The following is a 20,661-nucleotide window of genomic DNA, read 5'->3' as shown; positions in this document are numbered from 1 at the left end:
AGAGCTGATGCTTCACAGTTATGAGTGCTAACAAGATGATTTAGTGAGGCCATAGTAAATAACACATTTTAGCTTATATATGTGTAGAGTGATTTACAAAAGTAGATTACTTTTAAGATTCAATACAATATATATGCCTGTGTCTTTACCTTAAATATTGAAATATAAATTGTGTCTTGCTGTCTTGTCTAGGCTGACCCCAGCTCCTGGGTTCAAGTGATCCTCCTACCTCAGCTTCCCAAGTAGCTGGAACTACAGGTGTGCCACCACACCTGATTTTGCAATGTAATTTAAAAATACACCTGGTTTTGACCCGAGAGTGGTGGCACATGCCTGTAATCCCAGTACTTGGGAGGCTGAGGCAGGAAGATCACCACGAGTTCAAGGCCAGCTTAGGCTACAGAGTGAGTTCAAGGCCGGTCTGGACTATATAGCAAAACTTTGTCTCAAAAAACCAAAAATAAATAAATAAAACTTGGTGTTTAGAGCAGTTTTAGATTTACAGAAAAATTGTGATGATCATACATAATTCCCATATATACCCCCTCCATACAGCTTCCCCTATTGTTAACATCTTGTAGTAGCTTGGGACATTTGTTAAAGTCAGTGAATGAATATTGATACATGACTGTGAACTGAAGTCTGCACCCTAGCTTTTACCTAATGCCCTTTTTCCTCTTAGAATATATTCCAGTATGTTCCGTCCCATTCAGTTGTCATATTTTCCTAGGCTGCTCTTGGCTCTGACAGTTTCTCAGACTTCTGTTGTCCTTGACAATTTTCAGGAGTACTATTGGGTACATTACTGGTTGCTACTCTTGGAATTTGATCTTTTACTTACTAGACTGGAGTTTGGAATTATATGTTAAGACTATGTTTAACCTTACAAGAAATTGCTGAACTGTCTTCCAGAGTGGCTGTGCCATTTTGCATTCCTACCATCAAGGAATGAGAGTTCCTATCATTTCACATCCTTGTTAGCATTTGATAGAATTGGTTTTTTGGTACAGTGGCTGAGGTACAGTATTTAAAGTTGGTCATTTAGTCTTGCTATCGTACTTTATTATATCTTACTGTAGAAACACTAGCTTTCACTTGCTATTTCTCTTGAAAGTACCCTTAAGAAGAGGATTTGTGTGCTTTTCCCCATATAAATAACACATGTTTAAATGGCATTTCACTTACTACATTAAAATTACCTGTTCTCCTTGCTTTCTTGTTACTAATAGCACAGAAGCTACATTCCATTGGTTTTAAGCTACAGTCTTGGTGTTATTGTTCCATGTTTAATTGCTTTTGTTGACTTTTTATTCCCATTTTTCATTCTTCAAAGTCATTTTTGCTTTTTTGTTTTTTCTTTGTTCATAAAGTTTTTTATTTCTGTTACATTATGTAGTTTTGTACCAATGGCTAGAAGCAGATCGTCATGGCAAGAGCCAAGATGCTGCCAATACGACTTCAGGTAAAAATAAGCTAAAAAAAAAAAAGATGGGGTGTTAGAAATTATGATGTTAATTCACCCCAAGCCTGTTATAAATGCTTTCTTATTTGGTTTTGCTTGGACAAACATAGGAATTAGTTTGTATTCTTTTCTGTCATCTGTATCTTACTTTTCAATAAAGACTCATTTGCTTCAGGCCTTGAAAAGAATGTACTCACTATCCTTTAAGCTCTCTTGGCATATATTTCCTCCTTTGTTAGGAGAAAGGCTTAATTTCAATTTCAATTTAGTAATTACTTGCAAATATTTGGAATTAACTTTGAATATAATTATGGTGAGGACATTAATATTTGAGTTTTGGGGCTTGGGGTTGGGGTGGGAGAGGAGTGCTGAGATTTGAACCCAGGGCCTCAGAAGGTTATTTGTACCAATTCATAATTTTTTAGGATAATATTTAAAAGGTAAATTTTAACTTAAGTAAAAGGACGTTTATGTACAATTTCTGTTTCCTGGGAATCTAAATTTTCAGACCTAGTCATTTTACCTGTTTAGACCTAGCAGTAAATTCTAAGAGATTTTTAAAACATGCATTCAAAATGTGAAGTGTAGGTTGTTCTCCCAGTTCCAGTGCCCAAAAGCCAGCTCCAAGATTCTCTTCTTTGGCTGATCTTAGTAGAAAAGCTGCATCTACCCATTTTTAAATCCTTAACAGTGATACCAAAACTTCTGCATAGTTGATTCTTTCCTTTATTTCTTCCAAAATAATATTTGCCAAGACAGCTATCTATATAACAACCATCTTTCCTACTGCTCCCTTTTTTAACAGTGTAAGAGGTGGTGGTAATGGTGGTGGTGGTGGTGGTTTTTTCTTTTGTTAGATTTTGTGTTAGTGTCCTGTGGGTTTTATGTCTTTGTGAAATTCTGTCTCTGGAAGTGATTCCTTCTCTCTCCCTTTGATTCATTATGCCTCAAGAAGGTACAGCATTCCTTAGGCAACAGAACAGTCATTGAGTATGGCTCTCTCTCTTGACTTCTTTGATTCACTGCCTGCCCTATTAATAACTGATATGCAAATGAAGACAATGTTACTATTTTAATCATACACAGGCAGGAATTCATGAACAGGTAAGTGGTACAGGGAGACCTACCCTGGGTTATGTGCTGTTTCCTTTGCTCCTGCAGTTTTCCTGCTTCGCTTCAGTTGTGGATGTAAAAACAAGCATTTGGTCTTGGATGGAGGACAGAGGAGAAGAGGGTGTCAAATGTCTCTCAGTTATCTCAAGATATGCTTGTTGCCAAATCATCATAGTCAGCAGCATACACTTTTAGGACCAAGAGGGAAATTTTATTATGTTTTGTTTTTTCTTCAAGTTAAAGTGAAATGAAATATAACTTTCTTTTTAATAAGAAGCAGATAATTTAAAAATTCTTAATGTTCACATGAAAATCTAGTAATAGCTTGAGACTATCATGTACCTGAAATAACAGTTTTGAACCCTGACTGTTCTTCAGCCACATTGACTCATGGACAATTTCACATTTTTCCGTTGACCTTCACACACACACACCCATCCCCAACCTCCCCAGCACTGAGGATTGAACCCATGGCCTTTAAACTGAGCTACCTTTTCAGCCCTTTTTGTTTTTTATTTTTAGACAGGGTCTCTCACTAAGTTGTCCAGTCTGTGCTCAAACTTGCAATCCTTTTGCCTCAGCCTCCTGGAGTGCTGAGATTATAGACATGCCCCACCATGCCCTTGACCTTTTCATGTCTATGTCACTTCACTTAGGAGTATGGTGCAGAAACTAATGAACTCTCTTTAAGGATGCTTTTAACAGTTTCTCTTCTGGGAACAAAAGCTTTCCACTCTTAGCAGAGGGAGGTCTGGACTAGAAAGATAGAAAAGTGGTGTTTGCCTAAGCAAGTATGGCATCCCAGGGAGAATGATTTTAGTCAAGGGCTTTAGTTAGAAACAACAGTTTACTTGCCTTGGCAAATATATTTAAATTATGTGTTCTCATTCAGAAAAGCTCCCACATGCTTCCCCAGCAAGGTTTTAGAGTGTGACTTTTCCCTCCTTCTGTGACTTGTTAGGTTTTGCACTCAAAGGTGTTTTAGTGTGTCTTTTCATATTTTTACCCAAAGTGGAAATTGATTCTTAACAAGATATCAAAGAATGACTCATAAGTCATACTGCTTTATGATGTTTTTAGTTGTGCACATATTGGTAAATAACATTGTGCTATCATAACTCATGTTTTGCACTTAATTAGAACTTACAAAGTAGAATTCATAGATGACAGAATGAAGTTATTCCAAAGTGTTCTTATTTGTTGATCCCAACTTTTTGACATTGGTAATTTAATATCTATCCACATTAAAATATTTTATTAAGACATGCAAGAATAACAGGTATTATGGTAGTTAATTTGGTCAAAGAATTAAAGAACTGATTTAACAATTGTTCTTGAATTTTCTCATATGAAATAGTTTACTTCTTTATCTTTCCAGAATTTTGTCAGATAAATTTGCCTTAGTAGATTAGCTCATTTTTTATAAATGGTTAATGTGGTTAGTGTATTCTGTCCACTAAACTAGACAACTCAGTAATGATGTTTCTAGTTTTGTAATTTGGTTCCTAAAGAACCTGGATATAAAATCACAAGTATCAGAGATTTTTATGTAAACTCAAAATTGCCTGCCCTGTGCCCTGCAGCACTGAGTCTGTATATAAAACTTAAGAATGGTAAAAAGTAGATTAGCTTATATCAAGATATTTCTTTCTTTTTTTTTTTTTTGGTACTGGGGATCGAACTCAGGACCTTGTGCTTGTGAGACAGGCACCAGAACCACTGAGCTAAACCCCTGGCCAAGATATTTCTTTAGTGAGTTAACTATTTCCATATAAAAGTATCAGCCTGTATTGAAATGAGTATAATAATTATGTTACAGCAATGATTATATTAGTGTGTCTTGATTTATTTTAGTATCAGTAATATAGCTAGTGTTTTAAAATTCAGATTCTGAAATTTTAAGTGCCAGTCTCTTATTCAGAATTTTCAGTTGTCTATTGGGGATTTTACAACTCACAGTATTAGAAGTAGAACTGCAGTCAAACCTCAATATTATCAGTAAATATATAGACAAAAGAAAATAGAAAACTATGACACACTTTTGAAAACGCTGTAGATGTTAACTAATTAATTATTTGTTGTAGGTGAAAATTTTGACCAGAGTCCTTTGAGAAGAGCATTCAGATCCAAAGTTCTGGCTCACTACCCTCAGAACATAGAGTGGAACCCTTTTGATCAAGATGCAGTGAACATGGTTTGTATTTTTCTTTTCCTCTATAGTCTTATCTTTAACTTTTCTTTTATTTTGTTAAGATGACAATAGTGGCTATATTTTGAATGTCTGCATTATTTTATTTAATTGAATCCTTTCAATAATTATGTAAGAAACATAATACTGCCCACATTTTGCAGATATGTAAACTGAAGCTCAAAGTTACTTTCCCAGGGTTCCCACAGCCAATAAATGTTTACAAGATACCATCAAAACCCATTTTATTTCCTACTATTAAGGTAGTTTGGGGGTTTGTATTAATTAATATATAGATGCTTTGATAAGCAGTAATACTACTACATCTGATGGAAGGGGCCTGGTTAGTTTTCATATTTTAAGAAATATTGCATGATGGCCCTGTAATTCATCATTTTCAAAGACAGTATGAGGCTAGAATGGAACCTAGATGTATAGTTTAGACATTAGTAGGTATTTGTAAGGAATCTGAACCAATATAATGAGTGGTGATTAAGTCTCCTTTAGAGATTCTTAGAAATAAAGTAGGTCATAGTTCTCCTATCACTTTAGGAAGAATCCTGCGTAGAAGCCTAGATAATATTTTGGATTGCCATCAACTCTGTGATTACATAATTCAGGAGGCCCCAAAGTAAGTAAATCAGGTATCAGGCTTCACGCACACAGGAATGGTTAGTGGTGGGCTGAGGCCCTGTGATACAATTCTTTTTGAGAATTTTAATGGTAAAACCAAAAAATATAAAAGATCCCACTATAACCTGATACTCTAAGGAAAGGAAATTAATATTTATTAGATGCCTGCTAGGGACTTCAGGTATGTTATTTTTATATATGTGTTTACATGTCCCAGTGTGAACTCTTGTTCATATTTTACAACTTTCAGTAATTTATGCAGCTGGGTGTGATGGCACCTGCCTGTAATTCCAGCACTTTTGAGAGGTTGAAGCAAGAGTATCGGCTAATTCAATTTGGCAATCTAGGGATACCCTGTCTAAAGGGGAGAGGGCACACCCAGAGATCTAGGTCAGCGAAGGCCCTGGGTTCAACTCCCAGTACTACAAAGCAAAACAAAATACCCACAATAGTAATAATAATATTAATTTATCCAAAATCATACAGTGAAAATCTGAGGCTAAATCCAGATCATTTTTATCCTCTAGCTCACTTTTTTCCTCACTTGCTCTGTCGCCTCATGTATTTTAGTGCAGAAATGATATGGGCCAGGCTTACTGGCATTTTGCATCATAGTAAAGCCTTTGCATTCTTGGCCTTCAACAGGGAGGGGAGAGTGATAGCATGGTTCTTTTTGTAACATTGAATGCCTGAAGCATTTGGCACTTTGACTTAGATTCTTTACAGAGCACAATGTAGTTATTTTCCCAGACTGTTACCTAATACCAGAATAACCAGAGATGCCAGGGATCAAACTCAGGTCCTTGCACTTGGGAGGCAGGCGGCGGAACCACTGAGCTAAATCCCCGGCCCAGAGATGCTTTTTTGTTGGAAGTTAATGCTATGGATGTCTGGCTTCGTCTTTGGTGAAGATAGTACTATTTTGATGCGGGGTAGAACACAACTGGTAGTTATCTTTATGCAATTTAGAGGAGCCTAAACAAGCTTCTGACTAAAATAGTCAACAGACAGCAGTGACAAAAAATAATTCAACAGCTGCTTATGTCAGCAAGTTAATAAAAAGGTTTTAAGGAAAAGTGTCTAACAGAAGCAGTGGGAAAATGGGTAAAAATTAAATAGATTATAATTCTCTCCTTAAATTAGTTAAATATTTCAAAGTATAAATTGTTCTGTGAGGAAATCAAAGCAGTGTCCAAAACCAGGTTCCTAGAATATGACTCTAATAGTTCAGAACAAAATGCCACACTTGGTGTGCTCTCTTTCCTTTAATCATTTGAATGAATTAATAGTGAGATACCCGTGGTAGCTTTTGCCTCTATTTGCAAAGCATTCATCATTAAAGCAATTATCAGATGGCTTGATCTGTCTGTGATACTTTCTTTAACGCTTGCTTCTGAGGTTATTTTATGTAAGCAACAAAAATTTCCCTCTGAAGAACAAATACAAGCACCACGTAGCAGTTTGGTTTTTGCTGCAAATTTAAAGGGATTTGCTAGCAGTACTTGAAAATCTGTGAAAAACATTCTTTTAAACCAGTTTGCTTTGGGGCCATAGATTTACTGCCCTTAATTTCTTCTGTGATTTATTAGTAAGTGCATTTGTTTGAAGCCATAATTTATTCTCACCTCTCGGTGTACAGCTTTGTCTTGCCTTTAGCAAAATCCCACTCCAAGCCTTCTGTAGTGTTAGTCATTTTGCTAAGAAGCCACATTGATGCTTTGATTAAAGGCCATTAGTTTCACACATAAATTAAGTACCAGGAGCAGTGAACTTGGTTAAGTAAAAAAAAATCCCATGTGTACAAGTGCCGTGCAAATATGGAAAATATGTGACAGGTAAAATTAATTTTGAATTATTTTTGTTTTGTTGCTGACTCAGATTTTATGAAAAAAAACAAGGTATCGTAAAACAGAACAATACAACGAACAGTTACATACCCGACACCCAGAACTAACATACATCAACATTAACATGTATCTTTTGTCTTAGGGGTTTTTTGTTTGATTTATTTGCAGTACTGGCAGTTTTTGGAGGGGGGGGGTACCAGAGATGCAGCGCCACTCTGCCACTGAGCTACATCCCCAGTCCTCTTTATTTTGTTTTGAAACATTGCCTCACTAAATTACCCAGACTGGGCTCAAACTTTGAATCTTCCTGCCTTCTGAGTGGCTGGGATTTCAGGCATGTGCCACCATATCTGGCATGTATCTTTCATGTTAAATGAAACAAAGCACTGCAAAACAGAGCTGAAGTTCTTCCACTCTTCCCCTAGCTCCACTTTTGTGTCTCTTTGAGGTAACCTGCGTGTTAGCATCTGTGACTGTGTACAGTAATATTCTAGTAGGTTGATCTTATCCTTAAGAATGTGTGGCACCTAGGAATTCTCAGGAAGGAGGAAAACATGGTCAATACTGTACTTTCTTACTTTCCTAGTTGCTGAGACACAGTACCCACACCTGCAATTTAGAGAAGAGCTTTGTTTTAGCTCTCATTTTCAGTTCCTAGTTGGCCAGCTCTGAGTCAGAAAGATACATAGTGGAAGTGTCTGGCAGAGGAAAGCTGCTCACATCATGGCAGCCAGGAAGCAGAGAGTAAAGGGAGGAGTCAGGGAGGAGGGAAACTCTGCCAGGCCTCACCTCTGCTGTCCTCATCTTCTCACCACAAGTCAGCTGTGAGCTCCCATGATCCATCACATAAGAGGCACAAGGCACTTGGGGGACATCTAGATATAAATCATAGCAATACCTTTTTAAACAAATTAGATGAAATATGAGCACTCTACCTTATATATTTGTCCAAAATTAAATGTGTATAAATGGTATGTCTGGTGGTTTAAAATATAACTATTTTAAAGCTCTTTGTAATCTGTGGAGCTGTAAGTTTATAATTTACTGTTTGATGATAAAGGGTGGAGTGGAATGATAGGCAGAGTAAAGGGTGAATGATTGGCAGAAGAAACCTATTCAGATGACCATTGGCAAGATTAAAAGGAAAAGGGGTCCAGTGCAGGGGCATACACCTGTAATGCCAGTACTCAGGAGGATCACCACGAGTTTGAGGTCAGCCTGGGCTACGTAGTGAGTTCAAAGCCAGCCTGGACTACATAGCACAACCTGTCTCAAAAAAAAAAAACAAGGGGAAAATGGCCATATGACTTTTACATGCACAGCAAGTGCTTGAATTTGAAACAGATGACAACATTGCACTTGTAGGTTTGACATTGTAATGAAAACTCTCATTTAGACCCAAGTTTAAGTTCATGTCTTAAAATAGCATCATAGGTGTGCAGTTCTGTCAGCCATTGCTGGAGCAGGCCATCCATTTTCTTAACATTGCCCTGGCATACTTCACTGGCATCTCAGACTCATGGCCCAAACCAAATTCACAGTCCTTCCTGTTAATCGTGGGCAGCGAATGGCATAATCATCTGCCTGTTTACGTAAGCCAGAAATTTTCAGGTCATCCTTGAGAAGTCTCACTTTCTCACTTATATGCAATCAGTCTACTTTCTGTTTCCATACACACCCTCAGCCTCAGACCACCCAAATCTCATCCCTCATCTCGTACAGGGATTTGATGAACTGTTAAGAGGGTGGTACAAGGGGAAGGATCTCTTAGCATATTGTACCTTTTTGTAGAACCTGTACTGTTACAAGTAATTATATAACTAAGACCTACCTTGTTATGGCTTGTGTCTAGATGTCCCCCCAAAGCCTCATGCCATTATAGGAGGGGCTTTTTCAGAGGTGGCTGGATCTGGGGTGTGTCATGTTAGGATTAAGGGTGTGTGATTACTAAATTAGTCCACTTGTTGGTTTGGCACCTTCCCTAAGCCCAGTAGCCTAGATAGAGTATAAAAGGGGCAGAAAGAAGCTGCTACGGTCACTTTTTGCTATCTTCTGCCTGCCACAAACTGTTGCTCCTCTTTGGTGCCCCTCTGCCATGCTGCCATGCCCCCGTGCTGTGGAGCCAGCCAACTATGAACTGAAACCTCTACAAACTGTGAGCCAAAGTAAACCTTTCCTCCTTTTGAGCGTCAGGTATTTTGTCTCAGCAAGGAGAAAAGTAACTAGGACATACTTCTGTATCTGATCTTGTAGTGTAAGCATCATGAAGACAGGAACAGTTTCTGTTATTCCTTGCTTGATCCCTAGACTTGCACATGGTAGGCACTCACATTATTGAGTAAACAAAGGAATACTTATTTGCTTATAACACTTTTCTTCCCTGTCCTTGTCTATTTGGGTACCACCTCCCCTGCAAAATCATCTTTTAGGCAGAAGGAGTTCTCTCTGTTCTTTGTGAAACATCTTAAGCATCCTCCACAGAAGCACCCATCACTTTATTTTGTAACTGTTGGTTTATATGTTGATGTCCATCTTTTCCTACTAGACTGTAAGCTTCCTGAAAGGATTATTTTCACATTTCTCTTCTGAATTGCACAGTCTGATGTAATACATGAGATAAAATAAATGTTCGCTAAAGGGAGGAGCGGGAAGGAGAAAAGGGAAAGAAAGGAGGAGGGTGGGTAACTTTGCCAATTCTTTTGGGTTTTTTAAATAATTTTACTTGAATAATGTGGGGCTGTGGAGTCCCAGAAATATAGAACATGATTTTAAAAAAGGAGGGTTGCTAAAATTCTAGCCAAAAATAAAAAAGAAAGAGAAAAGAAAAGTAGAAATACATTAATTAAATAAATAAAATTCTAGCCAAACTGCCTGAAAGTGTCTAAAGAGATAAAGACAGTTGTTCACTCAAACTAAAAAAGGTCCAGGGACAGTCATATTAGCCTACTTTGCTGAAAGTAGTTTAATTATAAGTGGCAATCCAGACACCCATGGAAGCTCTCATTTTAAGTTGTTTTATTGTGGGAGGGAAAGTGAGGAATATATTATTAGTAAATGGTATTGTCAGATAACAAGAGACCGTTAAACACCATAGTAAACAAATCTTTGTTCCTCAGATTTTCAGAGAAATAAAATATCTTTTAGTTCTAAAAATATATGATTTTTTGTTTGTTTTCTTCAGTACTGGAGTTTGAACCTACAGCTTCGCCCTGAGCTACACCCCCAGTCCTTTTACATTTGTTTTGAGACAGGGCCTCACTCTATTGCCTAGCCGGGACTCAAAGTTATGACCCTCCTGCCTCAGCCTCACATAGAGCTGGGATTCCAGGCATATGCCTCCCACCCAGTTCTTTTAAAAATGAAAAGGCAGGGCCGGGGATTTAGCTCAGTGGTTTTGCTGCCTGCTGCGCAAGCGCAAGGACCAGGGTTCAATCCCTGGTACCAAAAAAAAAAAAAAAAGAAAAGGCAATTCAGAATTTCCAGATTAGAAATACAGTTCTAGCTTTCTGATTTGTAGGAAGACCATGTAAGAAAGATTCTTCTGGGGCAGGGATTTAGCTGAGTGGTTTCACCGCCTGCTGTGCAAGCGCAAGGACCCAAGTTCGATCCCCAGTACAAAAAAAAAAAAAAGAATCTTCCATGTGTTATCTATAACATAAAAAAATCTCCCTTCACACTGAGCACAGATGTTTGCAAGTTCTTCCCGTAAATGTTTGAATGTGTGCTCAAGAAAGCTGCAAACCCAAAAGGGACTGCTTGCCCACTGTTGAAAGCAGGGTGAGCTGTGATTTAGCTTATATCAGGAAAGCGTGTCAATAAAATCTGATCTGTATGTTGACTCCAGAGGTCCCTGTGTTTCAGTATTACTACCTGACAGAGAAACAGAACTTCAGGCAGGATCAAGAGGTGAACTACATCAGGTCTTGAATCCAAAGGTGTTGTGTTTGTTGTTTTCTTATTCTTTCATTTATAAATTCAACAAATACTGATGTGCCATGTACCATGCTAAGAAAGTTTAAAATAACCGTGAGCAAAAATAATTCAGATCATTCCTTGTACAGTCTTTGTTGACTGTAGTAAATGTCATACAAGCTCATTCTTACTGCCGAGAGGAGCTCATTAACTTTTTATTATGATGAGAGCAAGCTTCCTTTGAAGGCAGAAAGAATCCCGCTTGCATGGCCTTCCCCTGTACAATTATCCCCAACACTAAAAATAAGCAGTGTTTTCCCTAGCAAACCCAAGTATTTGTGAGTTTAAGTCTATAACTTATCCTATTCAAATATACATAGTAACTCAATTCTTGTCAACATATATAAAGAAATTATGTAAATCTAACTTAGTTCTTTCAAAGTCTCATATTCAGTATATGAAGTACAAAGGCACACTTGTCCGTGTGCTGATGCTGTTGCTGGATCAGAGTCTAGCTGCTCCCTGCTCAAAAGCCAGTACTCAAGATCTGAGAGTCCTGGAAAAGAAATCAGGTCTATGCAAGCACCAGCCCTGAGAAATGGAGGAGCTGCCAGCCTCAGAGCCCCATCTTGGGAACTCAGGTGCAGGAAAGGGTGAAAGGACAGGCCAGAAGGCTCTGGGGGCTCCCTGCTGAGTGCCTCTTCTTCACCTCAGTGTGTGCGTGTGTGTGTGTGTGTGTGTGCGTGTGTGTGTGTGTGTGTGTGTGTGTGTGTGTGTGTGTGTGTGTTCCCTTCTTCTGGCCAGAATATCAGAACCAACCTTGAGCTCCTGGGGCCAGTTCATAGGACAACCATGTTGCTCCTCCCAGTGGTGCATATGTTTTGTGTTACCTGATGTGAGACTAGAATAAAGGAGACAGCACATTTTCTGATATTAAAGGCTATCAGATGTTTGGGGTTCTGTAAATCTAAAGAAAAAAGACTTAGCAGTTAGCTTAATTACTGAGGTGCAGCTTTTCTTTAGAGTTTCTAGTGCTGGCCTAGGGGATGTGAAGCCAGAATAACTTGGCAGGACAACTCCTCAGGGAGCAGCACTCTGCTGACTTCTGAGTTTTTTTCTTTCTGTCATTAGCAGTCACTTTTTATTTTGGGCTCAAATGATACCTTGTTCAGTGCATGGTACTTCTGAATATTTAAGGCTTTGAAATGAGCTATTAGCCCTTGGTACTTTGTAATCTAGAGATCAAATAAAATTAGTGTTAATAATGTGTCTGTATAACGTACATAGTATACAACGATACAACGTTTTTACTACTCTACACAAAAGAAGACTTTTTCGAGAAGTGACATTTTAATAGCGTTTAAAGGACCAGAACACCATTATTTATAGAAAGGTAGAAGAAGATCTCCCTAGAATTTATGTAGAGACTTAAAGGAGGTGAGGGAGTATCGTCAGTGGCTGCATAACAAACCATCTCTGGCAGTTTTTCTATAAAGGATCAAATAGTAAATATTTGAGATATTCGAGGCTCCTAGCCTCAGTCACTAGTGTTCAGCTCCACTGTTAGGTGCAACAGCAGCCACAGACACAAGAGGAATCTATGACTGTTCCAGAACCGGTGGTGCATTGCATTTGAGCTAAAGGCTACTGTTTGCTGATTCTTGATTTAAAACAGCAAAATAACTATTGTACTTTGCTTATAGATGTGTGATTTGCTGAGTTGGCAGGGTGGCCCCTACTCTACCTGGTGTCAGAGCACTCTAAGGGCTGGGGGCAGAGATCTAAGAGGCTCCCTCTCTCCTGCCCATCTCCTGGGCTAGGAGGGCAGCCTGGGATCTTCTGTCTCTGTTCAGTCTCTGTCTGGTCCTGTCAGCATGGCTGCTCTCAGGTTAACCAGACTCCCATGTGTCCCTTCAGGGTTTCCAGCTGAGTGACCAGCAAGAAAAGTGGAAGCTGGATCCCTCCTGTGGCCTTGCCCGAGAGCCTTAGAGTTCCGTGTGCAAACATGTTCCCATCTGGCTGTTTTTTACAGCACTGGGAGTTGAACCCAGGACCTTCACACTGAACTGCATCCTAGGCCTGCCCTTATTTTGAGACAAGGTGATGCTAAATTGCCCACACTGGGCTTAAACTTGCCATCCTCCTGCCTTAGTCTCCTAGAGTGTGGGCCCTCAGCTCCAGCTGTCTAATTTTGTAAGTAAGATACTGTTAGAAAAGCCACACCTGCTCCTGTATGTGTTCTCGATGGCTGCTTTTTTGTTATTAGTACATGTCTGCAGTACATAATGATTACACTCCTTGTGTGGAGTTGATGCAGGCAGGCACATAACACTTCTCAATACCTTCTCACATCCCCTTCTCCTTCCCTTATCTCCCCCCTCTCTTTCTCTCTCTCTCTCTGTTTTTTTTTTTTTTTTTTTTTTTTTGTGGTACTGGGGACCAAACTGGACCTTGCGCTTGTGAGGCAGGCACTGGAACCACTGAGCTAAATCGCCAGCCCCCTCTTCCTCTCTTGGTCCCCTTCCTATTTAAGAAACATCTGTCTCCCTAATTCCTATTATCTAGTTTTTTATTTTGCTCTTTATACTTTGGGTTTCTCATAAGAAATCATGTGATATTTAAGCTTGTGTGTCTGATTTATTTCATTTAACATTATGGTCTCAAGGTACATCCATTTTTCTACAAATGACTCAAGCTTATTCTTCTTTATGGCACAGTAGTACTCCACTTTTATGCTACAGTGTTGGAGTTGAGTAGTTGTGACAGACTACAGCCTGCAGAGCCTAAACTTTTTAAATTTATGTGGGTATTGGGAAAGAGTACTGGGGATCAAACCCAGAGCCTTCACACTGAGCTGCATTCCCTGACAACCCTCCTGCCTCAGCCTTCCAGAGTGCTGGGATTAAAGGTGAGTACCACTATGCCCAGCTTTCTCTGGCTCTTTGAAGAAGTTTGCCACTGCTTGGTATAGGCACTCTCAGCAGTCTGCCTGTCTCTGGGAAAAGGCTGGGCTCTCCCTAGTATGGAGACCAGGCAGGGTCTGGAGGAGCACGTGAAACTACAGGATTGTTTGAGCCGCTTTTTTTTTTTTTTTGGTACCAGGGATTGAACTTGGGTCCTTGCAGCAGGTGGGAGAACCACTGAGGTAAATACCGGCCAGTTTGAGCTGCTTTTGCAGGCTGCAGGCTGTCAAGGGAGCGAGTCATATAGACACCTGGGGAGGCAGGCGCATGCTAGCCCCTTCCCAGGTGAGCTGAGCAGTGTGGGGGTGAAAGCAGAGGTTGCAGGGACCTCAGTGTGGCCCTCAGCAGGACTTCAGAGTAGGTTGTAGGGGAGGAGGTTGGCCAAGGGCAGATGCTAGGAGACCTGTGAGAGTGGAACGTGTTGGGGAGGAGGCGCCTGGAGTGCTCAGTTCGCGCCTCTGACTTCCGCCTGGCCTTGAGGTAGTGCTGGAAGATGACAGCTAAGCGGCACATCATCTGCTGACCCTCCTTCTGAGATCCTCGAAGGCTGCCACTGTCCTCAGACTTGTGATGAGGCTCAGGCCGGCAGGTCCTGGCCCTCATTATTTCCGGTTCATTCTCACCTCCCCACCTTGCCTTTTGGGCCTCGCTCACACTGACCATGCTGATTTCAGTTCTGCAAAGCCCCATAGTCTGCTACCCTGAACAAGGGATTGAGCTCAGGGCCTTTACACTGAGCTACACACCCAGCTTTTTTAATTTTTGAGACTGGGTCTCACCAAGTTGCCCACAGTGGGCTTGAATTTGTGAGCCTCCTGCCGCATCTTCCCAAGTGCATGGATTGCAGATGTGTCCCACCATCCCCAGCTCTGCCTTTGCACTTGCTGACATCCTCCTACAGTCTTGATCTTGCTGGTGCCTACACCAGTGCTCAGGGTTCATTGTGAACTTCAGCTTTCCTGAAAGCTCCCTCTTTCCTAATCTATGTTCTCCTGCTTTTTTTTTGTAATAGCAGCCTACATTTGTCCTCCCGAAGACTGGGAGCTCCAGGGGGACAGGGACCATGTTTTTGTCACTATTTTATTGCCATCACAGGGCCAAGCTCCTAAAGGCACTTCATAAAAGTTGATAGTTTGCTTGAAGAATATGTAACTCGTAAGGTGAATTGAGTTTTCTTGGTAATGTGGGGCTTTTGGAGAATGTCTAAATTTTCCACCAGATTATTAAATCTGGAAAAAATAGAAAAATGCCATGATGTATGGTAAAATTATGCAAAAAACACATACAGTGTAGAAGTAGACAAATAAAAATGAATAATGATGACTGTGCATGAATATGATTGAATTACAAGTTCTGTTGTCCCTAGTTTTAAATTCTTCATAATTTTAAAAGTATTTTAAAGAGAAAAAAAGTATTTTAAAGAATTCAAATTTCTTACGCAATTTAAGCATCCTAAATATAGTTCCTTGGGTAATTTTGTCCCCAAGCTTGACTCTCCCAGGTAGTTTGTAAGGCCTACTCAGATCTCTACCACAAATAATCTGAATATCCTGTTCCTACCTTTTGCTATAGAAAATAAAAGGTTTTAATTTTCAAAATTTATTTTTCTGGGCCGGGGATTTAGTGCAGTGTTACCGCACCTGCCTCGCAAGTACAAGGTTCTGAGTTCAATCTGTGGTACCAAAAAAAAATATTTATTTTTCTAAGATAAAGTATCATTCTTCAAAACAGTGAAAATCATACTGTTGTTTTTCTTTTTGTTTAAATTTTTTCCATTTATCATTTTATCAAATGAGCTTTCACCTATTTCCTTTTCTTCTGAAACATGATTGTCATTACCAAAACAGTAGTACTGAAAATTGAATATTTGCAGAGCATCTTTGCATACGCAGTCTGTCTTTGAGTCGCTGGGATAGCAGCTGTAGTAGAAAGAGGAACTGAAGAGCCAAAGAGGTACAGGTCTTGTTCAAGGTCACAGGCTTGGTCAGAGGCTTCCTGAAACCAAATCAAAGATATTCTCATTCTTAATAAACCATACATGTAATACTCATTCAGGGAGTGCTTTTCCCTTGTATATATATATGACATACAAGTGAGACACACAGGCCTAAAAGTTCTGCCAGAGTAGCAGGGGGTGGGGGTGGGGGTGGGGGTGGGTCTCAAGTTAAACCTGGATAAAACTTGTCTTTTTGAGTCTTGTCATGTTGAAAGACAAATTTTGTTCTGGTTTGAAGTTCCTTTCGTACTGCACTCTGATGTTTCTCTTCCTCCACAGCTATGCATGCCCAAAGGGCTGTCTTTCAGGACACAAAGCGACAATAAAGACCCTCAGTTCCACTCGTTTATAATTACTCGGGAAGATGGCTCTCGAACCTATGGCTTTGTCCTCACTTTCTTTGAAGAAGTTACAAGCAAGCAGATCTGCACAGCAATGCAGACACTGTACCAGATGCACAACGCAGAGCACTGCAGCAGTGTGTGTGCCTCCTCCTCCTGCAGCATGGACTCACTGGCGAGCAGTGCTGACGAGGCTGACTCAACCTCCCTTCTGAAACTTCAGCGGTACAACTCTTACGATATCAACAGAGACACTCTGTATGTTTCGAAAAGTATCTGCCTTATCACCCCACTCCCTTTCATGCAGGCCTGCAAGAAGTTTCTCATCCAGCTTCACAAAGCTGTCACCTCGCAGCAGCCGCCTCCCTTGCCACTGGAAAGCTACATCCATAATATTCTTTATGAAGTACCACTTCCGCCTCCAGGGCGGTCACTGAAGTTTTATGGCGTTTATGAACCTGTCATCTGCCAGAGGCCTGGGCCCAATGAACTCCCCCTCTCCGACTACCCTCTTCGAGAGGCCTTTGAGCTCCTGGGACTGGAGAACCTGGTGCAGGTGTTCACCTGTGTTCTGTTAGAAATGCAGATCCTTCTGTACTCACAAGGTGGGTGTTCTTTGCACTTCATTTTCTAAAAACAAGTACCTGTGCCCTCAACTACTGTATTTCCTTGAGTTAATATTATTAGAACCAAATAATGAATGTTCAGGAATCTTCTGTTTCCTATCAAAGGAGCAGGTATGAGTGAGACTAACAGCTGCAGTGTAGCTTTTCTTTGTGGCCACAGCGGCTGTAGAGAGAAACAGGAAAGAATATAAAAAATATTACCATGACAGATTAGGGTGTATTTGTTTTTTAATTAAAAATGACCTTTTTTCCTGATAATTCATAGTCATCATTAAATAAACATTCTTTTCATAATGAGAGCAGGAAGAAACCTCTTCTACAGAGAATGTGTAGTCTTCCCACTCTTTACAAATCAGTAAAGGTGCACATGAAATCTCAACTACATTGAAAGGAGGAAGTGATAGCACTGACTGTGGCCTATTGAGCATCACATTCACATGCTGGAGGAAGAGGTATACAGGGGAGACAGGAGTGACTTTCCCAGTCCACAGTGAGCTCAAGTTGGGTGTGTGGCCTTGGGCTTTTTAAGACACAGAAGAAAGAAGTTATCTTTATGATACTATTTATTCAAAATTCTCCCAACACACTAAAAAATATCAAACTGGGCTGGGACTATGGCTCAGTGGTAGAACACTTGCCTAGCACATGAAAGGCCCTGGGTTCAATTACCCCTGCCTAAAAAAAAAGAAAAAGAAAAAAACTAACAAATGTGGGGTTTTTTTAACTGCTACATTTGCAGTAACTACTGTTGATCCTAGACTAGGATATCGGTTCCCATCTGAGTATGAATTTACAGAAGAAATAGAGATGTGTGCCTTCATGGATAGTGAGAAAATTATAAAATGGAACCTATGGATGGATTCTTTGGAAAATGTGACGTTTGGGTTAGGATTTTGCTAATTTAAATTTGCATTTAGGCTGGCAGAATGAATTGTAGTGCACTCTCCCAACTGCTGCTGTCAAGCTTATTTTACCCCTGCCCTTGTTTTTATTTTTCTATTTTAAATTATAAGCAAGGCTGAGCCAAGTAGACTATATTTGTACTCCCCATCTTGTGTGTATGTTGACACTATTTGTGTGTTGACAGCCCGTCATGAAGTTGTGTTTTCTTTCAATTTATGCTGCAGGATGTTCGATGGTGTATTCCAGTGTCTTGGTTTTGTCAGGAAATTCCTCTCTCATGGCCAGTCTAAATTCTCTCTCTTCCTCCTGTTGTCTTTCTGAGTGCTCAGTATCACCTGTATACTGTTTGCAGTTGAAAATTTTAAATAACTTTCTCTTTCCTTTTCCTTGAAGAAGGTAAGGTTGGGGAGCTGCATCATGTCAGTGCTCGCATGGGTTCACATTTTGGAGCCTTTCATTTTGGGTTAAGGATGTTTTGCTTATATTGGTTTTGGAAGTCATAACAGCCCTGGGTTCAAATCTCTATTGCATCCCTTACTAATGTAACCACGGGCAGTTTGCTTAATCTTCCTGTTAGTTCCCCCCTCTGTGGGGTGACAGTTTTTACCTCCAGCTGATTGATTGTGAAGGTTAAGAAAGAAGCCTGTACAGAGTACTCAGGGTGTAACTGACATTGCCCAAATGATGGCTGATGTGATTATAATTGTTATTAGTGTTATTAGTCCCATATAATTCTCTGTAAATTGTACTTATGTTAAATTATGAAGATCTAGTGTATTACTGTATCTAAATTGTAACTTTGCTCAGCAGTCAAGGTGTTGGGCTGAGGATGGGACTCAGTGGAGTGCTTGCCTAACAGGCGAAGCCCTGGGTTCAGTCTCGAGGTTCAGTCCCCAGTGCTACCCAACAAAACACAAACAGAAACTTAATAAATGTTCTTTCATACTCTGTGCCATGCTCTTTTTTGAAAAAAAAAAACGCAAAACTTTCCATTATCACACTTCCTGGGGTTTTTTTGGTACCAGGGATCGAACTCAGGCCCTTGTGCTTGCGAGGCAGGCGGCGGCACCACTGAGCTAAATCCACGGCCCCCACACTTCCTTTTCTAAATAGCATTTTATGTCTCATTGTTTGTCTGTCCTGAACCTTTATCCTTCTGATCTATATGACTAGCTTGTCCTGTTGATTTAAGGAGTCTGTTAAGAAGTTTGAGTTGACTCATATTTACCAATTTATGTAGTTTCAAATGAAGAAAAATATTTATGGACATGTTTTTGTACCCTGAACATTTTTTTCAGTAACTTGGTCTTAGGCTGATGACAACAGAGTAAATCCTGAGATTACAGGACTAGTTCATGAACTTCATTCTCTCCACAATTCTGGATAAAAGTGAATAAAAACAGAATCAAATTTAGTGGTTAGGTTCAATGTTGACCTTATGGGAAAATCAGATTTAGTTCTCATCCAGTTGGTTTGTGACCAGAACTGTGGAGAGAATGAAGCTCATGAACTGAGGCACAGCTGTTTTTTGTTTGTTTGTTTTGAGACAGGGTCTCACTATGTAGTTCAGCCTGGCCTTGAACTCACTGTGTATCCCAGGCTGGCCTCAAAGTCATGGGGATCCTCCTGCCTCAGCCTCCTCCATGCTGAGTGTATTTATTTTTAGATACAAGATCTCATGGTGTTGCTCATACGAGCCTCGAACTCAGGATCCTTCAACTCATGATCTTGCCTGAGCCTCCTGAGTAACTGGAATTATAGGTCTGTATCATCACACCCAGGTCTTAGTACTAGACTTTTTTTTCTTTCTGTGTCGTATAGAAAGAAAGGTGTTATACACCAAGTTTATAGCCATTCGCAGAAGTCACTTTGTCAGGAATTGTGCTACAAAAGCACACATATATTTTGGAATTCTCTCCAGTTAATTCCTGTAATCAGCATGATGTGGTGCTGTCAGCGGTGTGTCATCAAGGGAAATTCAGGGTCAGGAAAGCGAAGGGACTGTCCAGGTCGGAGCAGCAGACAATAGGTGGCACCAGGACCCGGCTCAGTCTGTCCCCGAGCATGTCACCACTGCGCCAGCTGTGCAGCTATGGCTTTCCACCTTTCCCACCCTCTCGGTGTCTACTGTGCAATTATCGACTCCTTCATCAGTCCTGTTAGAACGTGGTCCGCCAGGTCCTTGTGGAGTGTGACGTGAAAGCCTGTGTAAATGCAGTTTTTTAACAGACACGGCCTTTCCCATTAGAGAAAGACATTTTGCTTAAACAAATGAAATCCAAGAGTTACTGTGTTGAGTTGTACCCTGGTGCCCCCTTCACCCTTCCTGACTCTGAAAGGGGTTTTCAGGACATACACATTTCCTACTCACTGATAAATGTTTCCATAAAATTTTTAAATGTTTCAAGTGCTAAACAATTGCTGTGAAAATCCAAAGAAAGTCAAAGTAGGTGGATTTCAGTGATAGAATTGTCTGTCTAGACTGATTTGAAATTCTGGTTGGTAGCCTGTGTAAACAGGTTCGCTCTGTGTGGTTTTACCACTCACCATCGAATCATATCCATAAAACAAACAGCTGTTTTTGGTAGTTGAGAGGTATTCACGGGGCACAGGCAAAGTGACAGTAGGACCTGGGAGCTTCTCACACAGCTCTGGTTAGCCTGGGCAAAGGGTCTCC

At 40.2% G+C, this 20,661-nt stretch overlaps 1 protein-coding gene across 3 annotated transcripts in view; it reads left to right on the top strand.

The window, feature by feature from the left end:
* Dennd5b (DENN domain containing 5B) overlaps positions 1 to 20,661 on the top strand; it is a 187,217-nt gene that overhangs the window by 94,853 nt on the left and 71,703 nt on the right. For 2 of the 3 annotated variants that reach the window (XM_087199946.1, XM_004855048.4), the window contains 3 exons: positions 1,397 to 1,462; positions 4,660 to 4,769; positions 16,394 to 17,060. In XM_087199946.1, the coding sequence (XP_087056072.1) occupies positions 1,397 to 1,462; positions 4,660 to 4,769; positions 16,394 to 17,060 (843 nt within the window). The remainder of the gene's footprint in view (positions 1 to 1,396; positions 1,463 to 4,659; positions 4,770 to 16,393; positions 17,061 to 20,661) is intronic. The other variant, XM_004855049.4, reaches the window with a different exon arrangement.

The sequence above is a fragment of the Heterocephalus glaber genome, unplaced genomic scaffold (genome assembly GCF_053883595.1).
Source record: "Heterocephalus glaber isolate CG9 unplaced genomic scaffold, H.glaber_assembly_v1.0 deba00001733, whole genome shotgun sequence".
Taxonomy (NCBI): Eukaryota; Metazoa; Chordata; class Mammalia; order Rodentia; family Bathyergidae; genus Heterocephalus; species Heterocephalus glaber.
This window is presented reverse-complemented; position numbering and strand designations above follow the sequence as displayed.